Source organism: Rousettus aegyptiacus, unplaced genomic scaffold (assembly GCF_014176215.1).
Source record: "Rousettus aegyptiacus isolate mRouAeg1 unplaced genomic scaffold, mRouAeg1.p scaffold_m13_p_2, whole genome shotgun sequence".
Lineage (NCBI taxonomy): Eukaryota > Metazoa > Chordata > Mammalia > Chiroptera > Pteropodidae > Rousettus > Rousettus aegyptiacus.
The window spans coordinates 52,530,021-52,555,887 of NW_023416295.1; the positions used below are offsets into that span (position 1 = coordinate 52,530,021).

General features: G+C 33.5%; 1 protein-coding gene across 9 annotated transcripts in view; it reads left to right on the plus strand.

Annotated features, from left to right (window-relative positions):
• SCN3A (sodium voltage-gated channel alpha subunit 3) overlaps positions 1 to 24,192 on the plus strand; it is a 104,328-nt gene extending 80,136 nt beyond the window's left edge. For all 9 annotated transcript variants that reach the window (XM_016152462.2, XM_016152468.2, XM_016152460.2 and 6 more), the window contains 9 exons: positions 381 to 535; positions 1,257 to 1,430; positions 12,659 to 12,781; positions 15,055 to 15,327; positions 16,176 to 16,229; positions 17,025 to 17,162; positions 18,188 to 18,292; positions 19,582 to 19,852; positions 20,360 to 24,192. In XM_016152462.2, coding sequence (XP_016007948.2) covers positions 381 to 535; positions 1,257 to 1,430; positions 12,659 to 12,781; positions 15,055 to 15,327; positions 16,176 to 16,229; positions 17,025 to 17,162; positions 18,188 to 18,292; positions 19,582 to 19,852; positions 20,360 to 21,555 — 2,489 coding nt within the window. In that variant the 3' untranslated portion in view covers positions 21,556 to 24,192. The remainder of the gene's footprint in view (positions 1 to 380; positions 536 to 1,256; positions 1,431 to 12,658; positions 12,782 to 15,054; positions 15,328 to 16,175; positions 16,230 to 17,024; positions 17,163 to 18,187; positions 18,293 to 19,581; positions 19,853 to 20,359) is intronic.
• Positions 24,193 to 25,867: the final 1,675 nt, after the last annotated feature.

Sequence of the window (25,867 nt, forward strand, 5' to 3'; positions counted from 1 at the left end):
AAGATCACATCAAAAAATGAATAAACAATTTAAATGTGTAGTTTTCCCCCAAACCTAAGAAGTGTTATTGGACCCTATTTCCATCAGTGACCTTGAGGTGAAGAGAGATCCTAACTAGTGTTAAAGAATAAAACATTTATACGCAAGCAACTCTTGGTAAAGTAATTCCTTGAATTTTAGATAGCTGGCTGAAAAACTAAATTTGAAAATGATTCATTATACAGAGAGGATATTGAAGATAACCAGAGAATGAAGTAACCAGTTACCCTATAAAATAATGATCTGGGCCTGGGGTATGGAGGGAGTAACAAAGGTGTTTTTTTTTCCTAATTAATAGTAAAATATTTTTCTAATTTATTATATTTAATTTTATCTCTTAGGGTGTATTAAAAAGTTTCCATTCTGTCAAGTAAGTATAGAAGAAGGCAAAGGAAAGATCTGGTGGAATCTTCGGAAAACCTGCTATAGCATTGTTGAGCACAACTGGTTTGAGACTTTCATTGTCTTCATGATCCTTCTTAGTAGTGGTGCTCTGGTAAGTGAAAAGCATGTTGCAAGATCAGATTCTAGTAAAATAGCTTATTTTCTGAAAATACCAGAAGCGTATGCTGAGTTTAAGAAGCAAAGGAGAAAGTGTATCTGTGCCTTGCAGACTTGGCACCCAGAGTTGAACTGTGCAAAATTCAGTACAAAATAAATCAAGGCCACAAAGAGCCAGATGGAATTTCTCATCTGGTGTTTTTCTAACAGATGTTTTCCTCACTGAGACAACCATTTACAGAGACATTCTGTAACTACGTTACCTTCCATATCAAATACCATCCAGTTCTCCCTATTAATCATATTAACATTTACAGACTAAAAGTATATCTTGCTTTCTTTATGTCTAATCAATTTATTCTTTCAAAATAATACAGATCATTCAGGAAATCATTCAAGGTTATGTTGGAATAGGTCAAGTCTCTCCCTCATTTACTACTCTAAAAGCAAGTCTTTGTAGCAGTAATTGAAATAGAAATTTTGGGGTAAAAGCCAGAGAAGAAAGCACATACTAAATCAGTAGATATCGACATTATCTTGCCAATATTTTCCATTAGTTTTAGTCTTTAAATGCTCTCTAATGTTCAATGCTTGCCTGATATTAGCTAATATTTATTAAATTATTACTTTGTGACCAGTATTATACTAAGAAATTTTATCAAGTATTTGGGGGAGGCAAGCCATTCAAGTAAAATAAAAGAATTCTTCATTCACAGGCTTTTGAAGATATATACATTGAACAGCGAAAGACTATAAAAACCATGCTAGAATATGCTGACAAAGTCTTCACTTATATATTCATTCTGGAAATGCTTCTCAAATGGGTAGCGTATGGATTTCAGACATATTTCACTAATGCCTGGTGCTGGCTAGATTTCTTGATAGTTGACGTAAGTATACTGAGTGATTTTTATTAAATTATTTTTTAAAAGGCAAATTTGACATTTCATATACTTCTAGAATTAAAACTTTGACTTTTGAGAACCTGGTTTCACTAATGCTAACATAATTATGCAATTATCTTTTTAAAAATATAATCAATGCAATAAATGCAAAAATGTTAAAAGTCTCTTGGAAAACAGTAGAAGAGGTCCTAAAGATGTGGACAGTGGTAAGAGAAAACAAAGAGAGAACTGCTCTATGTCATAAGCAGACAGCTCTTCTTTTTCTGAAAGTTAAGGACCTCAAGTTAAGGAATAACTTTTAAAAAATCAGTGTTAATTGACTGATCTAAGAACTTACTAACAGTTCAAAAAAAATTTTTCAGGGAAGTAAAATCAAGACAGATTTGGGGCCAGCAATTATGAGAATTGTTCTTTAATACCTTACTAGAGTACATTTTATTAAATAATGTTTTAAAAAAACCTATATCGTATTCATTCAGCTGTATACCCACAAAGAATAAAATGCATTTCTATTCTTACATCAGTAGTTAGACAGCCCAAGAGCTAATCAGATATTTACCATGTAAAGAGTTAGGTGTAGGAGCCCTGCTCTGAATCTGATTACCCTACGATAAGCAGTCATAGGAACTTTGCCAATAATGGGATCTGACTTACAGCCATTTTTTTTTTTTTATTCCAAGCGATGCAGTGGCAATGGGGCAAAATGACAAGTCACCTGGTTCTTTGTAATCTGTGATATTCCACTGCACAAGGCTTTCCCAACAAAACAAAGTGCTCTAAGCAACCTCTACCTGTTTCCTAGCAATCATAAAGCATTTTAGTTTTAGCTCTAACACTTGCCACTATTAATCAATGATTATCATACATGTCCATTCATTCTTTTTATCATTTTTGACAAGTGTGGACCTATCTAAATTCTATTCCCCTTTCTCACACACATACATACTCATAATTTTATAACCAAAATGTGCTTAACTCTTTGAGTTGAGAATAAATCTGCTGCCAAGTCACTTTTAATAGACCAGAAATGACTTCCAATTTCCATGGCTGGTCTTTAATAAATACTAAAGATGAATCTCAGTATTATCCTGGAAAGCTATCCACAAAAGGAAGTTTAATATTCTCATATTCTGTAGCTGGAATAGAACTTAAGGAATATCTAACATTTATTCTAGGTTTCTAAAGATTTTATTTTAAAATGAAGCTTCAGTTTAAATAATTTTCCTAAAATAGCATATCTACTTAGTAACAAAGCTAAGATTAGTGTCCAAATTTCCTAATTCTCGATTCAGGGCTCTTTTATCCCACAGATTTCTTATCTAACTGATACAAATATATTGTTATTTTTACAGACTAGCTTTAGGATATAACATTTATAATCTCCAGCTTCTTCCTGAAAAGATGGAACACTAAATACATTAATCTTCTTTAGTTCAAAAGGATTTTGTCATGTATGAAGATCACTTACAAATGTGATAGAAGTTCTTCAGAACATTGTGAAATTTACTGAATATTTACATTTACTACAAAATTTATATTCGCTGAAATACTACATTGTACTTTTAGTATTTCCATGTATTTCCCTCATCCAGAAGATATGAATATGATGCAAAAAAAATCTCTCAAGAACAGGGGCTTTGTATCTTGTTTGTATCCTTAAACAGCTGATATAGAAACTTAGGGATTTATCAAATAATGTCAAAAATGAATAAATCAATGGCAAAGAATGGTGCCCAAAAAATTATTTTCTCTTTAAGTGAGACTAAATTAGTAGATTAGAACTGAGTATTTAAAACATTCTACCTTTGGGTAAATTATGTTATCTTAAGTGGGTCTATTTTTTTCTTTTTCCCAAAGCAGGGACTGAAATACATAGTTAGTGTAACCTCGGATAACAACTTGTTCTCAGACCACTGGGTCCACCAAGCTAAAGTAAATGCAGAGTTAAAATAGTTTTTGAAAGTCGAAGTAAAATGTACTTAAAGGATTTCACAATCCTTCATGTATATTGCAGTAACAAAACTAAATAGCCACAGAAAGCTAAAACAAAAGAAAATAAAACAGCACAAACTGAGGTAAGAGTGAAGCACTTCAAACCAGAAGAAATAAGACTTTCGAACTCTGAGAACTCTATGTAAAAAATGTAATTTCTTCAGTTCCCTATCTAAAAGTAAAAGTAGATTGTAGTGTTCTATCTGTCCAACCTTCTAACATTCATTCACTAATTCAATTAATATGTTAAGCATCTAATAATGGTCACATGCTACTTTAAAGAGATATGAACAAGATGGATCCAGTCCTGTTAGAGCTTACACTCTATGGGAGAGTAGAACAGATAGTAGAGATGTAAACAAATAAAATCTAAAACTAAGGTAAATGCAGATGGTTATGATTGCTACGACATAAGACAGGGTAATAAAATAGACAATGACTGCAAAGTAGGGAGCAGGAGTTGAGCATTAGGTAGAATGTCTAGGGAAGGTATCTTTATGAAGGTAAACAATGAGAAAAGGTGCTTTGGGGCTGCTCTAACAGTATGCCATACACAAGTGACTTGAAATTTATTTCTTACAGTTCTAGAGGCTGGGGTGTCCCAGATCAAGTTGCCGCAGTTTCAATGTCTAGTGAGAGCCCTCTTCTTAGCTCATAGACAACGTCTTCCCTCTGTGCCCTCGCATGGAGAAATGAGCAAATGAGCTCCTGGGGTCTCTTTTATAAGGCACTAATCCTATTCATGAGGGCTCCACCCTTATGACCTAATCACTTCCCAAAGGCCCCACCTCCAAATACCATTACTTTGGAGATTATGTTTCAGCGTATGAATTTTGGGGAACATAAACATTCAGTCTCTAACAATGGTCCAGCAATTCAGACCTAAAGGAATAGAAAAGAGCAATCTGAAGGCCCTAAAGTAAGTATGAGCCAAAGACACTCAAGAGATAGGAAACTGTTGTGCTTATGTGTGATGAAACCTGGGCAAGAATGATAGAAACAATTCAGAAAGGTACCCAGAGGCCATAGCAAGAAGTCTGTGCTTTATTATAATTATATATATGTATATAATGTAATTTATTACATATTGATTATATGGTGAGAAGCTCAGAGAGGGGAGTGAGCAGAGATCCAATCTACTGTTTTCAAATGATCACATTTTAAAGTCAAAGAGTAGCTAAGTCAAAGCAGGGAGAACAACCATGGAGTTGTGTTAACAATCTAGGAAAGAGAAGATTGTGTCTTAGACTAAGGTGATGAGACAATGATGGACTGGATGTGTAGTGTAAAGAGAGGATTTTACAAACAGATTTTCTTTCAACCTCGACTTGAATAAATGGTACAGAACGAAGCCATTAACTGGAATGGAGAAGAAGAGAAGAACAGGTTTGACAGGGCAAGCAGATGGTAAGTGGAAGAAAAATGTACTAAGTTTGAGATGCCGATTAGACATTGAAGAGTAGATGCTGAATTTTATGTAAGCCTCAAATCTGGAGAGAAGCCAGGACCTGATTATCATTTTAGGAGTCATTGGGATACAGATGGCATTTGACGCCATCTGAATTAGCTCATGAACCTGAATTAGCTTACCTAGGCAGAGAATGCAAGGTGAGGTAGCACAGTCTAAACTCTGGGGAACACTTTAACAGTTAGAGGTTAGGCAAAAGGGAAGAAGCCAATAAACTACATTAAGAAGTAGCTGTTAGATGAAAAAGGAAAATAGAATATACATGGTATCACAGAAGCCCAGAGAAGATAGTTGGGTTTTCCAAAAGAGGAGTGATCAATTCTGTCAAAGGCTATAAGGAGGTCAGCGACATGAATATAGAGAAATGCCACTTAGATTTGGCAAAATAGAGGTCACTGATGTTATAGATAAGCATTGTCTCATGGAAGTGATGGTAATAAAGTACTGGAAACATTGGAAAGATTGAAGAAAGAATGGAGATGAAGAAATAGAAACAGCAAATATGATAACTCAGGCTGGAATCAAGTAGGACAACTTAACTCACGCCTTTGTCTTCCAGAATACTATACCACTACTTTTTCCGATTCTGTATTTTCTTCCTATCCAAAGGTCAAAAAGATACTATCTTCACATAAAAACCAAACTATCCTACACTATCACAATATAGGTTATAATATAGATCCTGTTATTAGTCCCACAATGAACTAAATACATGATAATTTATTTTAAAAATTAAGATTTCTTGTGATTTTATTGATTTTTGCATAAATGTCATTTTTCAAGAAAATTCATCCAAGCTTCTGTCGTGACGACTTCAAATTTGGTTCTAAATTATCTAAGGTAGTGATGTATCCAAAGCACAGTCTTAGTAAAATATTCAAATATCATGAAATATTTATTGCCCATGAGTGATTTCCACTTTACAGACAGCACAGGTTGCTGATGTGGTTGAAATGAGATACTTGATGTTTGCCACTCAGACACTTTTTTCCACTTGATCAAGGGCTCCTTAGCACCCTCAATGGCTGCTCTATTGAGGTGAACAAAAGGAGAATAGGGACACTTTTTGATTCTAATATGTATTTACAATTGCCAGTAGCCTCTATAATCTAGTGTCCCTGTCTTAGTTCTTGACATTTATTCTTGACATACTGGCATCCTCAATAATGAAACTAGTATTGTTATTAGTATTAGAAGTAGCACAATAAGAGGCCTAGCACTTCCTAAGCACTTACCGAGGGAATGACACTAATTAAGAGCCTTACCTAATAAAAAAGAAAATTGATAACCCTAATTTAATGCTTACTGTGTACAGTTGCTGCTAAAAGCACTTTATATGTGTTAACTCATTTAATCTTCAAAACTCTATGAGTTAAAATCATAATCACTCTCATTGTGCAGATAGGCAAACTAAGGCAAAGAAAAGCTGTTACTTGCCCAAGTAAACATAGCTAACAAGAGGCAAAGCTAGATTTTGTACCCAAGCAGTCTGACTCTAATGACTGTGCTCCTAACCACTTTATTTTAATACTCATTATCAATCTCTTTTTAATTATAAATTATTTATTAATCCTCTTAACGATCCTGTGATGTGAGTCTTATTATCTGTTTTGGTACTGCGAAAATGAGGGTTAGAGATGTCATACCACTCTAATGAGTGGCAGAGCGACCTCCACCTAGCACTGTGCTCTTTGCCCCATATTTCACATTAGAACCCTGATCTATTTGAAATATTGTGTTGCGCTAGTCAAAGTATTCTCATATTATACTTAGAAGGTGGTTGCCTTTGTGAATGAAAACAATGAGATGCCTTACTAATGTGTCCACACCTTCCTTAATTTCAGCTGAAGCTCTTGTGGAGAGAATTAAATTAAAATAACTGCGTAAAAATTATTGTCATTTTCTTATCAATTTCTGGTCTCTTGCCAGAAATACTTCTATATAAACAAAGTCTAGTGTGTGCTTTGGCTTTTCCTATAAATGTCTCCTAGTAGGATTGATTCACTTTGTTCTTTTTTTGGAAGGATTTTATTCCCTTTTAGTATTATCAATTTCTTAATATTAAAAATTTCTCACAGGCTTAAAAAGATAATCCTATTAATTTAACAGTATAAAATTCTGTATTCCATTTGTTAAAAGATCATAACTTTTAGGATGATGAGATTTTAGTCTTTAATTCTCTTCTTTCCTGAAATCCCAACCGACATTTCTAAAGGCTTCCTACTTAACTCCTTCCTACTGAAACTCTTTCTGTCTGAGTTCATTCATTATCTTACCCTTCAATCAGCATTTCTTCCTGAATTCCCCGTTTAGTCTGAAGGTGGCATATCTATGAAGCTAAACCAGGTGTCATCTTCAGCCTTTCCTTCTCTATCGCTCCTCACAACCAATCAGCAAATTCTCCATGTTTCCAACTAAAAAATGAATTTGGGTCCGGACCCTCCTCTTCAATGACAGCATCATTATGATTAATTGGACCAAACAATGGCTTACTAAATGTTCTCCCTGCCTCCAGTTATAATCTCATCACATGCCTCCCTTAGAAAGATCCCCATGGTTCTTACTCTTCTTAAAGCCCATTGGATACCATAGAAATTCATGAGCTAGGATTCTAAACAGTGATGCTAAAGGCAGGTAAGCATTCTCATGTCTAATAATCATAACTAACCTTTGTCTTAATTCATTTAATCTTCACAACCACTGAGGCATCTGCTCCTATGATCCCAGTTTGGTAGATGAGGAAATTGAGGCACAGAGTAATTACTTAGCTGTTAAGTGACCATATGTTTATTACATAAAATGTCAAACAAAATTCTTATTTTCCCATAAAAAAGAAATTATTAAACCTGAGGATAGACTCATAATTAGATACCCTATAAACAGAACTACTTGATTAAAGATGCTGTATCCATAAATACACTGTGATTTGTCTTTTCAGTATAAATAACATATAGTGTTATTTTGCTTTATCCCTCTTGAAATTACTGAACTATACAATTCCAGACAAGAAAATAAACTTAGAAATTAGCTGGACCAAAATCCTCATTTAAAAAAAATGGTATTTGTAATACTTAAATGATATGTCTGTGGAACCAATGGCTCTGTTTGCCACACAGGAGTCCAGTGATGCACCACCACAATTTACTCATCCATTCCCCAGGGATGAACAATTAAATTATCTTGTTTCCCATTGGCACCAAAAAAAAAAAAAAAAAAAAAAAAAGGCATAATGACTGAGATGTTTGCTTTTATATAGCTTGTGAGCACTGTGAATTTTCTAATCATGTACAAAGTAAAAGACAAACTGTAAAAGCTTAAGACAGAAGCAGAAAATATGCCAAAGGTGAAGAGTCAGCCCCTGAGTTACAAACTCCCCATACCTAAAAATGAACTCTCATTCCTTGCTAACATTGCATAGAAACTGTTTACTTCTCACAGACACTGGATATCCTTCACTCCATTCCTGTCACAAAACTTACCCATCCCAGCTGGCCAAATCTCACCATCTTCAATATCCCCAACCTCCCAACTATACCAACAGCCCTTGACACAACTTCCCCAGCAGCTGTGCACCTGACCCTCACCAGTACCTGAGCTCTGTTTTAGAAGCCACTTAGCTGACAGGAAACAGAACGGTTGTGGAGTAGAAGAAGGGAGGTGTGCACTTAGAAATCTGAAGGTCCACGTGCCCCTGCTCTAAGAAATATTGAGTTAATCCACATGCTATTTAAACCCTATGGTACTGTTAATGGAAAACCCTCAAATGCATGATATATTGAAGAGGCTTTTATGGTTTTATAAGTCTCGCAACGTGGATTATTGTTTCTATGTTCTGACTTCTGTAGCAGATATAGATTTTACTCCATAAACTGTGAAGGTGTCCTACTCAATTCTGCTCTCCTGCAGGGCTGGAGAGAGGTAGATGAAGGGAATCAAGAGTGCTCACCTTTCCTGTATAGAAAATTTCAATCAGTTCTGTTTTCAGTGCCATCTGCTACCCCTGTTTAAAAGAACCTAATGACTCCAGGTCCAGAGTGTTTTAAGAATTCACTGCAAAGGTTTGACTTTCTGCTGCTTCTGCTCTGCTGAGAAAGTGATCAGTCCTGTGCTCTCCATAGTCCAAATTATTTTTTAAGCCTCCACTTTGTTGTCTCTTCTCACATTCTATGTTTGTACTCCTTTGCTTTCCTTCTAGTTGAATTTAAATAGTGAGTTTGTGTGTTGTTCAAACAGATTAAAATGGAAGTCTGGAGAAAATCTGTATGTTATACTATTTGGTTAATAATCTTTTTGTCACTGATTTGCAGGAGTACTTTTCAGATTAAAGAAATTTACTATTTTGTCAGGTGGTATGACTACTTTTCCTATTAGTGTTGTTGTCTCTGTTTTTTCTTTTTTTGTCATGTAGAAATTTTTCATATTCATTTAATCAATTTTATCAGTCTTTTTTTTTCTTCCTGGTTTTTCTCATGCTTATGAAGACCATTTCCTTTCAATATTATTTGTATTATCAAAATACTTTCTCATGTTTTCCTACTTTTATAGTTTGAGTTTCATTTCTTCATCCATTTTGATGTTTTAATTTTTGATCAATCTGGAACTTATTTTAGTGTAAGAAATGAGGTGAGGCTCCATTATTTTCTTCACAATGATTTCTCTCACTTAAGTTGTTCTTTTTACTTCTCATTTAAAAGGCTAATCTTATCTATGTGCTCAGAATGTCTTGGGTCCAATATAGATTTATTTCATTTATTTCTTTGTCTACTAATATCACGGCTTTAATTACTGCTGATTTATAATTGCTTTTAATATCAGGTGGACTTTGTCCTCTGCTCTTCTTCTTAAAACAACATTATTTTAGATTATCCCATTCTTTTTTTCTGTTAATATTTTAAAGTTTGCGTAGTATCAAAAGACACACAATTGTAAAAAAAAATGACAAAAGTATATTAATACTTAAGATAATTATAATATTATTTATAATAGTTTTCACTTCATTCTTGTTTTTTTTTGAGGTCAGCAATAACATATCTGCAAATAATGACTTCTATTTTTCTAATTCTTATAGCTCTTATTTCTTCTTTCAGAAAGTGTTAAATAATAATATTGGTGGTGGGCATATTCTTTTATTTCTGGTTTGAATGAGAATGCTTCTAGATTTTGCCATCAAAAATTATACAAGCTTTTGGATCAAAATATATTATCTGATTATATGGAGGTTATCACATGGTTTTAATGTTTTAGCTTTATATTACACTTTAAAAATCACCTCTAGCTATTTTTAAGGGAAATAAATTCATATCGCTTGGTTCATTAACCGATCATGAGACTTCCAAGGTCTTCTTCAGAACAATCAACCCTTCCTGCATTATTATTTTCCTTCTCTGTCTCAGCTGCCATAGGACTGTTTAAAAATGCGGATGACAACTAAACCACCCTTGAAACATCTAGCACAGACGGTTTCATATAGTATTTGCTGTATAGTGAGGTACTTAGAATCATGTTAATTTGTACTAAAAATTCAGTTTTTGGTACAGAGTTTCTGATACGGTTTATACATATTAGCAAGAGTGCCTTTTGTGTTTGGCACAAAAGAGATGAATATTAAAACACTGTGTATTAAAAGCTGGGAACAAAGTTGCTGAGGTGAAAACACTGGACTTGAAAACTGAGGACCTAAATTCCAGTTATGAGCTTGCTCCTTGCTACTTTTTCTTGGACTAGTCATTTGACAACTCTGAGACAGGGATAATGAGTGAAAAAGATCATTGTAAGCCATAAAGCACCCTACCGATACAGGACATTATTTTCAAATTTTAAGTATATTGCCAATCTTTAAAATTATTTATTTCAGAATCACCTTTAAAGTATATTGTTTTTCACAATAGTCAACTTAATAAAATGAGTTTTGTGCTACATAAAATGACATGAGGTCCATTAAAAAGGGCAGGGAGGAGTGGTAAGTCACTAATACTACTGATTCTCTAGCAACACACAGAGCCAGCCCATGTGGGGTTGTTATATGCAAGTGGTGCCTCCCAGCCTTCGAACCTACCACAATTTCCTATCTTTCCAGTACTTCTGGTTCTGGCCATTACCTTTTTTTCTTTTCCTCTTTTAAACCATAAGCTTCCTTACTTTTAGGGCCTTGAGAAATTTACGGCCATTTACCTTTAAACAAAGAACTTGGGAGGATGAAGGAAGTCTTCAGAAGCACCTCCAGAAATGTAAAGTAGCTGTTAATGCCTCGTAAGGCAAAAAAGCCCAGAATATAGAAGTCTGTGTGTTCTCTAATAACCTTTCCCATCTTTCCAGTCTTCTGTAGCAGCAAACACTAGACAGAAATGAATAGCTCAATAAATTATCCTGCCACTAGTCAAGTTTAACTTCAAGTCATTTATTTTTCTGTTCAATTCTGTGAGATGTATCCTAAATTAAACAATGAGGAGACAGTGGCCCCATTTGCCTTTAAAGCCTTGATTCTGGTTTTATATCATGTGTTCTTCGGCAGATCATTGTTTTCATCTGACCTCAAAAGATTGTTGGGGGAGTTCTTTTAGATCATTTTCAATAGTCCTTTTCATAAGAAATTAAGTGCTAATGTTCTTAAGCCAGCCAATACATATAATCTTTTTCCTATACATCAAGGAAAGAACTAGTTAGGTACAATCATTGCAAGAATTGAGAAGATAATTACTCATCATTTCTGTATTTTATGGTTCAGATGAGGCACAAATTTTTAGTAATGAATGTAAAAGGTTAAGATATGGTTTTGAAGTTAGATCACTTGGGTTGAAGCCCCAGTCCCACTTCTTAATACAGGACATCTTTCTTTGGGGGGTGTAGAGAGTGGAGCCACTCAACTTCTTCACCAGTGAGAAGTCAAAACAATACTTAATTTTTGAGATTTATACTGATAGAACACTTAGAACAGAGCCTAGCACATAGTAAATAATCAATAAATGTTCTGTTGAAAGAAAATCAAAGCCAATATAATCTCTTCCACCAAAAAAAAGAAATGTCTTCTTTAATTTTTCATATATTTAGGTAAAATTTAACAAATGTGTAAATATTAGAAAGATGTATTACCACTCTGAATGTGAGGTACTATATTCTAAATCATTAGTTCAATAGTTTAGGTAAAAATTTCTTCATTATTATGAAACTATGATATGGTCTGATTAAATGTTCCCCTTGTTTATTTGTGCAACACATATTTAGTATTCAACCAGACAGTATTGGCTATGTTAAGAGAAGACTGTTTCATCTCTGCCCATAAAAAGTTTATGTGACCTAGAAGAAAAGAGAAGATATCTATCCAATTTGACTCTATTACCTAGTAAATGCCTCTCATATACATAACCAAGATACTACACAAAATCAGGAGAGAAACATGATTTCTAATCAATGCTATTAAGTAAAGATATATGGGGGATATAGCTTTTGAACCAAATCCTGAAACAGCAGTAGTATATATGCACAGGTTAAAAAGGGCTCCATAGGTGAAATATGTAACTGGAGGGGTTTACAATGTTTATAAAAATGGTCAAGGACTGACTCAGTTTCACTGGTAAGAAAAGCAATAGCACGAGATGAGGCTGGCAATATAAAATGAAGGCTGTGTGAAAAATGAAGGCTGCCAAAATATGTCTTAAGTTTTATATGGTGTCACTAAAGGACAGACACCACATCTTATGCCTTTAGTTAGAAGTTTATTTCTTGGTGGACTGATTAATAATTTTTCCTTTTGTAGGTTTCTTTGGTTAGCTTGGTAGCCAATGCTCTTGGCTACTCAGAACTTGGTGCCATCAAATCCCTCCGGACACTACGAGCTTTAAGACCTCTAAGAGCTTTATCCCGGTTTGAAGGCATGAGGGTAAGAACACTAAAGCCTCTCTGATGATTCATGTCAAAATTAAATGTAGGTAATAATATAGATACAGAGGAATGCCATACCCTTTGAAAGTTATTTAACAGAATTACAGAATTTCAGAGCAGGAATCTTAGACATCATTAAGCCTAGCCTCCTAAAAGTGAAAAAGGTACTCAAAAATTGTGGCAGAACTAGGACTAGAACCGAGGTCTTCTGATGACAGTTTAAGGATGTTTCCACAATATTCCAAAACTGTGTACTGTCATTTATTTCTCTCCCATTGTTTATACACTTTGAAATGTCCGCTTACTACTAATTTTCTTTCTAGGAGAGGTTTTTACTTCTCAATAGGTAGCTTTATTCCTCAAAACTTACTGGTATCAGATGAAAAGTAAAATGGATTTTGTGTGCTTTTACTTCTTCGATTAATATCAGTAATAAAAATAGTTGTTGCCCAAGAAAACAACACTAAATAGTAGCCTCTGACAAAATTTATCCATCCTAAGCAAAAAAAAGTAAGGGGTTGAGATGATTAAGTATTGCAGGCAGCCCTGTTGTTTGTTTCATTGATCTCTCTTTTAAGTGAATGTTCTGAATGAGGTTCACTTTTTCTATAGCACTTATATTTTCCCCTCCACCTCTCTTCCTTAGTGTATATTTTATGCATCTAAACATAAAGTACAAACTTACATACATACCCACTTGCCACACCCCTCAAAATACTATTTAGCACAACAGCCAACTTTCTTTAATACAGTTTGCAAATGTACATGGATACTGAATTTCTTCTAGGTCACAGGGATTTTATGTTAGGAAGTAGTTTGTTTGAGCAATAAAACACTTAGGTCTTGACGTTGAGATTCACTCACCAGGGAGAAAAAACCACTCTCCCCCATTTTCAGAAGCACTGTAAGCAAAGAAATACTTGGTTTTACATTATAATTTTATTTCTTTACTACTTGATAAAGAAAATCACAAGACAAGACAAAATTTATAAAAATTATTACACAATTTCAGGATCTTTTCACACAAATCTTTTATCATTATTGACATTACTTAAGCCTTCACCTGGTTGTATGAATTCATACTAAGAATTCATTTTCAAGGAAAGATAGCAATTAAATGAAATTAAAAAACTATAAATTTCCTCTAATCTGAAAAAGATTGCCATTTTTAATTCAACCATATGGGAGAATTAACATTCCAGCTATACATAGGTAAAATGTATCATTCATTTATTTGATGACAAGTGAATTTGTGGAGGTCATTTTACACAAATTTTAGTAGCAAAAAAACCTGGTTTAATTATGACATATTTGACTTAATTTCTAAAAGAAATAAAATTCAAGTAGCAATGAAATTTTTACAATTTTGGATTTCAGATTTTGAAGTCAATTTAAAAATCTTTGGTGCTGATTTTTAAAATAATACTTATAATATTTTAAAATTAAACAATAGTCTCATTTACTATAAATGCTTGACAAAATAGTCCTATATAAACCAAATTAAATTAGATAAGAAAAAGATGCTGTTGACCTCTCTAGAAATTTCAAAGTATAATTTAATATTTTCTGAATTATGTAGAGGAAGGGTGACTGAATTTCTCCTTCATGAAATAGGTCAGCCTGGTGAGGTAACATGTGTCCCGAAATGAACATTTAAGAAATTTGGAATAATAATAATGGGGATTGAGTATATTCAGTACTTTCATGTCCAGAAATAAATTCCATCTCATTTCTTAATTTAAAATACTTTTTTAAACTGAAATTTACCAATAGGGGATAAAAGAACCTTGTAAATTCCTAATCTTATTCTTCATAGCTATGAAAAGTTAACTCGATCTGAGGATATAAATTTAATGCATTACTAATACTTTATTTATAAAAGATTTGTTTGACCATATTTTCAAATCATCAATCATTCATTAACACTCTTGAAAGTTAAAATGATTATTTCTTCTATTGGTATTTAACGCATCTTTGTTTTTTCCTTTTTTCCCCAGCATACATTTTCCGACTCCATCTATATTAGGTTTTGTTCATTTCTTTTCACACTTTGACATTTTGCTTTTCTTAATTAAATCCTTTAGCTCTTCTGTTGTGTCACCATTTGTTTTCCTTTATCAAATATGTCCTAGAATATAACAGAAGAAACAGCATGTCCACCTAGATTTTTATTTAACTCATTTTCACACCTATTTTAGTATTAAATAAATGAAAGAAATGGTTCCCATTTTAATGATTTGTAAGCTGCTTTATCCTCATGTCTTTTTCTAGGTGGTTGTGAATGCTCTTGTTGGAGCAATTCCCTCTATCATGAATGTGCTGTTGGTTTGTCTCATCTTTTGGCTGATCTTTAGCATCATGGGTGTGAATTTGTTTGCTGGCAAGTTCTACCACTGTGTTAACACAACAACGGGTAACATGTTTGAAGTTAGTGAAGTTAACAATTTGAGTGACTGTCAAGCTCTTGGCAAGCAAGCTCGGTGGAAAAATGTGAAAGTAAACTTTGATAATGTTGGTGCTGGCTATCTCGCATTGCTTCAAGTGGTAAGTGGCTACTGTGTCAGTTTTTAAAATAGTTCAAGTAAGATCATTTTCTCTGATGTTCCTTGTTTGAATGATTAATATCTGACAGTAAAAAGTTAATGATTACTCCTATACTATTAGCTTGACCTGACTGTAAAGATGATGTTTTGTAGTTATTTTATAACATATTTTCCCGTGTCCAGCTTTTAGTATGTTTAACATGATTTTATATTTGTTGTTTTTCCTTGTATTATTGAGCTCTGTTCTGCTATTACCATTTTTAGTTTTCTGTAGCAATCATTGCCAAAGGAGCAATTTTATGTATTAAAATAACAATTTATATATTGTAGTAATGAATTAAAGGTATGGATCAATAGCTAGTTAATTAATTGTACCAACATCTAAAGAGCATAGTTTTACTATGTGTGAAAATGCACGTTTTATGGAGTGGATTTCAAAATGTCTTTAATAATTTTGACTTGACAGTATATCTACTAATCAATAATTAATTAATGAAAATGACTGAATTGTGTTTAAATATGCCATAGGCTGGAATCATAGAGCTTACTTTTCTGGTGTGAAAGTGAGTTGAGACTGAGATGAGAGTTTTATGAATCGAGTTAAATTTTAGTGCAGAAAAAAGTAGAAAACCTTTCAAGAGAAACAAATAAAATTAGTTCCAGACTCTAAATAAAATTTTGTTCTATTTCAATTTTAATTTTCCATTTAATTCATTTCAGTCTTTTCATAGAAAATTTCATAATATTGTACAAAAGTTATTTGTACTAACATTGTCAGATGTTTATATGGTAAAATGCAAATTCTTAGATTAGGTTTCTATGCAGAAATCAAATATATGTTATTTACAGGCCACATTTAAAGGATGGATGGACATTATGTATGCAGCTGTTGATTCACGAGATGTAAGTATCACTCAAATCTATTTATAGCTAGTAGATTTCCATAGTGAATATTTGTAATAATTTAACTAAAAGGCCAAGAATTGTATATTAGATATAAACAGAACATTCACAATTGTATGTACACTTCAATACAGATAATATTTTAGTTAATATGTCTACCATATAATATATATATATATATATATATATATATATATATATATATATATATCTAACTGCATGAATCAGAAGTCATAAGATTGGTCCAGTAAATTAGACTCTTAAGATTGGGAAAGTTGCTCAGTTGGGAAGTAATTTGTCTTTCCCTATCCCTGGAGAGTATGATAAACCAAGGTTTGTGAAGCAGCTTCCAAAAATATCATGATAAAGCAAGCAACTCTAAAATTTTTAAAATAGGAATAAAAACACTTCCTCAGAATATATGTTATTTTATAAAAGCCATATCTCCAAGAGGCAGCATTCCCAAACCCAAATTGAAAATATTGCAAAAAAAAAAAACAAAACATTATAATATGATTAATAATAGGCTCAAAATGTTTTTCTTATTTACACCATTGCTATTTACTCTAAAGAATATGTACAGGTATGCCACAATGGGAAAACAGATGTAAGAACAACCATAAAAATTACGAACTTTCATTGTACTACATCAAACTAATTTGGAATTAAATTGTTTTGCAGAACATGCTCTCAGGGCAAGGCAAAAATAAGTCTATATTAAGTAACAACATTTACCAAATTAACTTAAAGTATTTATTGTATTTTTAAATATTTAATATTTTCAATATTACTTAGGTTAAACTTCAGCCTGTATATGAAGAAAATCTGTATATGTATTTATACTTTGTCATCTTTATCATCTTTGGGTCATTCTTCACTCTGAATCTATTCATTGGTGTCATCATAGATAACTTCAACCAACAGAAAAAGAAGATAAGTATCCTCAGCTCTCGGCTTTCTCCATTCTGAGGTTCTATGTTATATATCCAAATAACTAGATACTCTTAGTCATGACATACTTAGGTCATTTTGGTACCCTTTCTGTTCACTATATGGTCAATTCAGCTGCAGAGGATTCCAGTCTCTAGTCAGTGGCTCCTTTCCAGGTCTGCTGTAGTGTCTTTCTGACTCGAAAATGTGACCACTGCTTCGAAACATCCAGTGGGCCTCCAGTGCTTTATCCTTGTTTACAGAGCCTTTCAAGAATTATCTCCACCCAGTTTTCAAGCTTCGTTTTCTCCCACACCACATTTGCTACATTTACTTCCCTACTCTTCAGTCACCACCTACCCACCAACAGTATTACTTGCTACACACACAGCTACATAGATGTTCTGCTCTTTTTTGAATAAGTCATGTTTTTGTAAGTCCATGACTTTACATAGGATATTTTCACTCCATAGAATGCTTTGCTTAGCAAAACCCTTAATCATTCTTTAAGGTATAGCTGAAGGGTAGACTCCTATATAGAGACCATTTCTGAGTCTTGGAATTTATGGTGATCTCTGCAGTGAATGTAGTGCTTCTTTTTTTTTTTTTTTCATGTAGACACTGTGTCAAATATCTATGTAATTCTGATACTAGATACATTGTCTGGCACACAGGAAGTTCTCAAAAATTGTTGAACAAAAAAGTTAAATTGTCAACAGTGAAAGAGACTAAGAAAACCTTTTTTTTCATAAAAATAGACTTGAAATCTCTGATCTTCCTTCTAACCATAATACAATGAAATTAAGATTCTGTACTAATCAGAGTTTTATGTGATTATGGGTTTTACATAATATTAAAAAGTACTCAGAGTTTCACATAAATGGGAAAAGCAGAATAAATCTTTATGTAGCCAGATAATATTCATTTAAAAACTGAGAGAGGATTAAAGGAAAGACTCAGAAATATTTTGTAAAAGTGCTATTATACCACATGCTGAGATTGTAACCAGTTTTATACTATGTCTTTACTTTGGAGGTCAAGACATCTTTATGACAGAGGAACAGAAAAAATATTACAATGCAATGAAGAAACTTGGATCTAAGAAACCTCAGAAACCCATACCTCGGCCAGCAGTAAGAATAACTCTTTAATAATCCAAAGCCTTATTTCCATATGATAAAACTTAGCAATGCACTGGATCAGAACACATTAGGTGATAACACCAATACATAAAATGCCCTAACTGTAAAGTTCATATTGTATAACACAATTCACAACTTCTACACTCAAATGAAAAGGCGCAAAGGTCTTTACAGTTTGTCAGTTGAAAGTCTCCAACTCAAGGTTCCTGATATCTGCTTCTAAAGCAGGCTTCATGTTCTTGCTGCCACCTACTGCTGCCAGCAACGCCCCTCATTCCTGCTTCCCCTATCTTGTTACATGGCACCCTCTTGTCCTTTTAAGTAAATGGAGTTTCCAGATATCCCATCCCACACCCATGGCATCCCTCTATGCTATTTGTTCTCTTTATTCTTATGACTAGAAAATAAACTTTTTAGAAAGGAAAAAGGTGTCATCAAAGTAGTTTGTTTCACCAAATATACAAAAAAAAAAAATTAAGACATTCAGAATGCATACTCTATAGAGCTTCATAATAAGAAGGCATAATAATGATATATTATACACACAGAACTGTACTCTAACTCCTCTATCTTCTTAGATGAGTAAGGAATAAGGAAACTGAGGTCTGAAGTCGCAAAGATAATAATTGCTAGAACTGGGACTTGACAAATTCTTATAAATCCTATAAATGACTTTACTTTACCATATTTTTAAAAATAGTTAGAGCTGGGTAGGGGGTAGGAGGAGGAGGTACAGAATAAACAAAAGCACATAAACCTACTTTACTGAAAGTCATTTAAATATTATTGTTAGAAGAGGTAGAATTAAACAGAAAATGACTGACATATTTTGAGGGGGGGGAGAGATGGAAAAAAAGATATTATCAATCAGAGTCCGAAAATATTGATAAATGAATTGGGGTATTCATCCATCTAAAAGTCCGTTCATATTAACCTACTTTTTAAATATTATTAGCTGTCATTACTTTTTGTAAAAATTATCATTGTAATTAATATCACACAAAGCCCACACATATTAGCCAGTTGCCACCACTTTATGCCTTCCTTATTCAAGTTCATCTTCCCATGGAACCCAATAAACGAATTATGTTTTGTTCTCGTCATATGACTTCTTTATTTATTTCTTTTTTAAACATGAAGAGAAATGGAATACACAGAGCTCTTTGGGGATAATGCAAGAAGGGTACACATCTCATGGCCATATATGAAAGAATTTAGTCTGCAATTTTACTAGATTGGTATTTATGAAATATGCATATGAACCTCCTCTCTTTTTCTAGAACAAATTCCAAGGAATGGTCTTTGATTTTGTAACCAGACAAGTCTTTGATATCAGCATTATGATCCTCATCTGCTTGAACATGGTCACCATGATGGTTGAAACTGATGACCAGAGCAAATATATGACTCTAGTTTTGTCCCGGATCAACCTTGTGTTCATTGTCCTGTTTACTGGAGAGTTTGTGCTAAAGCTTATCTCCCTCAGATACTACTACTTCACCATAGGCTGGAACATCTTTGATTTTGTGGTGGTAATTCTTTCCATCGTAGGTAAGAATGTTTTAATTACAGAGAGGTGCAGCTGTAGGAAAGTCCCCCAAGGCCTGACATCTATGTAACATGAAAATCAGATATGAGAATTATGATGTGTATAGACCTAAAGTTTAACATTCTTGTTCATTTTCCTCTAACCGAAGAATGTTGGTATTCAAAAAAAGAAAATAATATATACAGAGAGTTCAGAAATAATCTTTGTTTGTAATTAGCACATTTCATACGTGAGGCTAACTATTTAGAGCTGGGTATGTATTATCTTAAATTACCACACCCTGAGATTTATTGAATTTTGCAAAAATTCCTATTGGTTTATGACATAATAGAATTAACTGTATAAAACTTTATAATCTTTAATTGTTAAATTAGGGAGTGAATCCAAATATTTAGCAAAGGTTTATACTTATAACAAATTTGTCGTTTTCATAGACCTTGCAAAGATAAAGCATTCATGTAAGCCTAAGATATTCACTGCTTATCTGTTTTTCTTTTTTTTTTCTGTAGGCATGTTTCTGGCTGAGCTGATAGAAAAATACTTTGTGTCCCCTACCTTGTTTCGTGTGATCCGTCTTGCCAGGATTGGCCGAATCCTACGTCTGATCAAAGGGGCAAAGGGGATCCGCACGCTGCTCTTTGCCCTGATGATGTCCCTTCCCGCGTTGTTTAACATCGGCCTCCTGCTCTTCTTGGTCATGTTCATCTATGCCATCTTTGGAATGTCCAACTTTGCCTATGTTAAAAAGGAAGCTGGAATTGATGACATGTTCAACTTTGAAACCTTTGGCAACAGCATGATCTGCCTGTTCCAGATTACCACCTCTGCTGGCTGGGATGGATTGCTAGCACCTATTCTCAACAGTGCACCACCCGACTGTGACCCTGACACAATTCACCCTGGAAGCTCAGTTAAAGGAGACTGTGGGAACCCATCTGTTGGGATTTTCTTTTTTGTCAGTTACATCATCATATCATTCCTGGTTGTGGTGAACATGTACATCGCTGTCATCCTGGAGAACTTCAGTGTTGCTACTGAAGAAAGTGCAGAGCCCCTGAGTGAGGATGATTTTGAGATGTTCTATGAGGTTTGGGAGAAGTTTGATCCCGATGCCACCCAATTTATAGAGTTCTCCAAGCTCTCTGATTTTGCAGCTGCCCTGGACCCTCCTCTTCTCATAGCAAAACCAAACAAAGTCCAGCTCATTGCCATGGATCTACCCATGGTCAGTGGAGACCGGATCCACTGCCTTGATATTTTATTTGCCTTTACAAAGCGTGTTTTGGGTGAAAGTGGAGAGATGGATGCCCTTCGAATACAGATGGAAGACCGGTTCATGGCATCGAACCCCTCCAAAGTCTCCTATGAGCCCATCACAACCACTTTGAAACGCAAACAAGAGGAGGTGTCTGCTGCTATTATTCAGCGTAATTTCAGATGTTATCTGTTAAAGCAAAGGTTAAAAAATGTTTCAAGTAAATACAGTAAAGAGGCAATCAAAGGGAGGGTTGACTTACCTATAAAAGAAGATATGATTATTGACAAATTAAATGGGAACTCCACCCCAGAAAAAACAGATGGAAGTTCCTCTACCACATCACCTCCTTCCTACGATAGTGTAACAAAGCCAGACAAAGAAAAGTTTGAGAAAGACAAACCAGAAAAAGAAAGCAAAGGGAAAGAGGGCAGGGAAAATCAAAAGTAAAAAGAAACAAAGAATTATCTTTGTGATTAATTGTTTACAGCCTACGAAGGTAAAGTCTGTGTGTCAACTGACTCCCAGAGGTCTATGCCAAACTGACTGTTTTAACAAATACTCATGGTCAGTGCCTATTTCAAGACAGTGACCTCTCTGTCACTACAACTCTGTGAGTCAGGGTATCAACACTGACAAAGGTTGCTGTTTTCATTACCAGCTGACACTGCTGAGGAGAAACTCAACGACTACCTAGACTGTAGGGATAGCTGTGCAAAGTGATCATTGTAACTACACCAAACACCCTTAGTACAGTACTTGCACCCACTCTATTTTTAACTTCTGTATCTGCCATATTTTTACAAAATTTGTTCTAGTGAATTTCCCTGGTCTTTATTTCATAGTTTATTCATAATATTATGCCACTATTTTTGTAAATGAGGTTTAAGTTGAGAAAAAAGTTTATAAGAACACTGCGTTCCTACTCCAAAAGTTTCTCAAATAATTAAACAAAAACGTTTTATCAAAGAAGTAGAATCTTGCTCAAAACCAGAAACAAAATTCTAATGTCAACAATTTCAGGTACTTCCATTTTCTAGCTGACTTTAATTTTGAAAGTGTTTTAGTCTGTTATGTTTGTTTATATCTGAACAGTTATGTGCCTGTAAAGTCTCCTCTAATTTTTAAAAGATTATTTTTATGCAAAGTATTCTGTTTCAGCAAGTGCAAATTTTATTCCAAGTTCCAGAGTTCTATATTTAATTTTGGTTAAATGCTTTCCAAAAAAAAAGTAATCTAATAAATCTGTTCTAGAAAAGTATATCTAAAGTATCGCTTTAGAATAGTTGTTCCACTTTCTGCTGCAGTATTGCTTTGCCATCTTCTACTCTTAGCAAAGCTAATATTTTATGTCAATTAAACACCCTCCGTTATGTAAATAGTTATTTTATCCTGTGGTGCATGTTTGGGCAAATATATATATATATATATATAAGTATATATACAGCCTGATAAACAACTTCTATTAAATCAAATATGTACCACAGTGTATGTGTCTTTTGCGAGCTTCCAACAGGGATGTATCCTGTACCATTCATTAAACATTAATAGTTTGAAGACTATCACTAATGCATGTTAATACTGCCTATGCTGCTCTATTTTACTCAATCCATTCTTCATAAGTCTTGGTTAGGAGTCACATGTTGGTGGTAGAGTGAATTCAACCAGCTCTCTGTCTAGTATGTCAAGCAGAATAGCTTGCAGTTATTTAAAAGCACTTTTACTTTTGCATTTTTAATTTGACTTGAGTGTTGTATGGCGTCTCTCTAGATTTCAAAGAAATACACTGCATACAGCCTATTGTCAAAACCTATACTTCATATTTTGCTAAAAATATGTCCAAAACTTGTTTAAATATAAATAATGTAAAAATATGATCAATTTTATTTGTTGCATTTTGTACATAAGAAAATTATTTTCAGGTTGATGACATGGCAATTTATTTTATTTTATGCTTTTGCTTTTTATTTTTAATCACAACTCCAAACTTTTGAAACCATAAGACTTTTCGATGGATAATTTCCTAAAATAAAAGCTAGACAATGGGTTTTGTGAATTTCTTTGTTATATTTTCTACTATGCCAATAAGAGATACATTGATCAAACACTCAAACCTAGACCATTTTCTACCAACTATGGTTGCCTCAATATAACCCTTTATTCATGAACTTTTTTTTTTTTTTACTCAACTTTTGTAGTATGCTTATGTAGACTAGTCTTATTTTTTTAATTCTTGCTGCACTAAAGCTATTAGAGACATGACATGGGCTCTGTCCTTTCTAGCCATGAGCAAAGTGGCAAAGCTGTGCAATTACCTAACATGATAGAAATTTTTTGTTTTTTGCACAAACCAAAAATTTAATGTTAATTCATTTTACAAAACTTTTTACTTGTAGTGTATTGATGAATTGCATGCAGGGAATTGCTATTACTAAAAAGAATGGTGAGCTACGTCATTATCAAGCCGAAAGAATAAATATTTCATTTTTTTGTATTTAATTTATTAGCCTCTGTTTTTTTTCTTTTTTCTCTTTTTTATTTCCAGAAGTTTAAAACATACATAATTAATGAAACTTGTACTTGATCTGACATTTGTATACACAGAATTTCACATGATTCTTATAACAACCTATTGCATGATCCACCAAGCAGTACTACAGAATAAAGGGTATTAAAAGCAGTTTTTGTGAACACTTGTGTGTGCAAAGGATCAAACCCACCTGTTCAAATATGCAGGTACAAGAACAGTAGTCATCTACAATGATTATCAATCCCAATTAATTACCTTGGCTGTAAGTATTTTAATCTCAACTCCTCTCAATGTAATTGATACCATCTCCAAATTTTTTGGTAGTTAATAAATATTATATACTTTGTTAATTAAATACATTTTATAAACTCCTACTCACAGGTAAAGTGTTAATGATGCAGTGATTAAGTATTTATGTTAACTTTTTCTTAGGGTTCCTTAAATTTATATCAGGTCAAAACCAAACATTTTTACTCCAGTTGTAACACATATTTTTTGAAGATGAATTGGATCTAAATATTCATTTCATATTTCCCCAACATTAATGATATAAGGTGAATTAATTGGAATTCATTGGCTTTTTTCTGTTCAAGTTAATTTTCAGATCTTGGCAACACCACAAAGAAGTCACGTATTACTTTGCAAAAATCCTTAGCCTTTTTATGAATCCTATTATGTAGGCATTATCCAAGCAATCAATTGATATGCATTATATCAAAATAATCATCTTCCAAAATAGCCAGAAGAGTCAATATACTTTTAAAAACATTACCGAGATAACTTTAAACAGACAGAAACACAACATTTGGCCTTGACTTTAGCCCCATTAAAAGTCTTCTTATTCCCAAAGATTTTATACCACGAAGTTAAAGGATGCTTTCAATAATGAAAGATTGACTGTTTCTTCTTTGTGATCTTACAGATTTCTAAATAACAATGTCTGATATATAACAGAAGAGATTAAAACAAAGAAGTCATTAGTCATTTGTAAAATTGTCTCTAACCAATTTTCTTGGTTATTAATTAACATTTGCCACAAAATTTGAAGAAGTTGGGCTTATGTTTTTGTAGTCCCTAGAGTACTATTTTTATCAAAAAATAAAAGATGCACATCACTTTCTTATAGTCATATCTAAAATGTTTATTCTTTTTCACAAAGAAAAGAATTAATAATTTGATGCATTCAAACATTTGCTGTTACTCCTAAAGGTCCTTTTGGTGGCAGTATTTCTCCCTGCCTCTTCTCTCCAGAATCTCTTTCTATACTCTGTAATTCTGCCAGTTGACAAACTGAAGTACATACCTAAAACCTAAACCTGACAGCACCCCACTGCTGAGAGAATCAATTTCCTCTTTTTATTATAGAGTTAAAAAAAAATGCTAGATAATCTGCCTCTCACGTACCCCACTACTATCATCTATCATTGGCCACCACTCCACAAGTCATGACCCCTCTCTCATGGAATCACATAATCCTCAATTACACACTGTATTAATAACTCTCCTGCATTGGCATGTGCTACTCTCTTTTGACTGAAGGCCTTCCCTCTTTTTTCCTTCTGATAAATCAATGCTCATCTTTCAAGAAGTGGCTCAAATATCATTATCTTTTAGGAAGCTTCCGCAGATTTTCCCAAGCAAAGTATATCATTTTTCCTCAAGATTCCTAATATGCATCAAGACGGTGTGTATTATACTGTGCTATATTACCTCCTTTGCATTTATCTGTTCTAACAGAGTGTAGTACATCCAAGGTATGGAATATATCTCATTAATTTTTTTATCCTTCTTTCCTTTATCAGCAATGACTGGCAGAGCATAAGTGACTATTGGTCTTCAGATACATTGCTTATAGAACTGGTTCTTGTAGGAACACATAAAAACATTTAAATATCACAAAAAAATACCAGTAATTTTTTTCAGACCTTATGAGATGATACTCAAATTTATTAGCATCTAATTTAGATAATCCACCTATATAATTAAAAATATACAAATATCTTGGAAATACTGTATACCTTGTAACTGTGGTTTATGAGTAATGTCTATTTCCTAGCAGAAGCTACTGAAGTAAAAACAAAAACTTCATTTCATTAATTCTGTCAGTAGAAGAATAGTTTTATTTAGCTGTCCCTGATTATAAATATGTTGCATGGATAAAAATGTAAGTTTTATTTCAGAACCTTAATCATGTAGATAGTCTTCACTTTTGATAATTCATGAGTACACTGG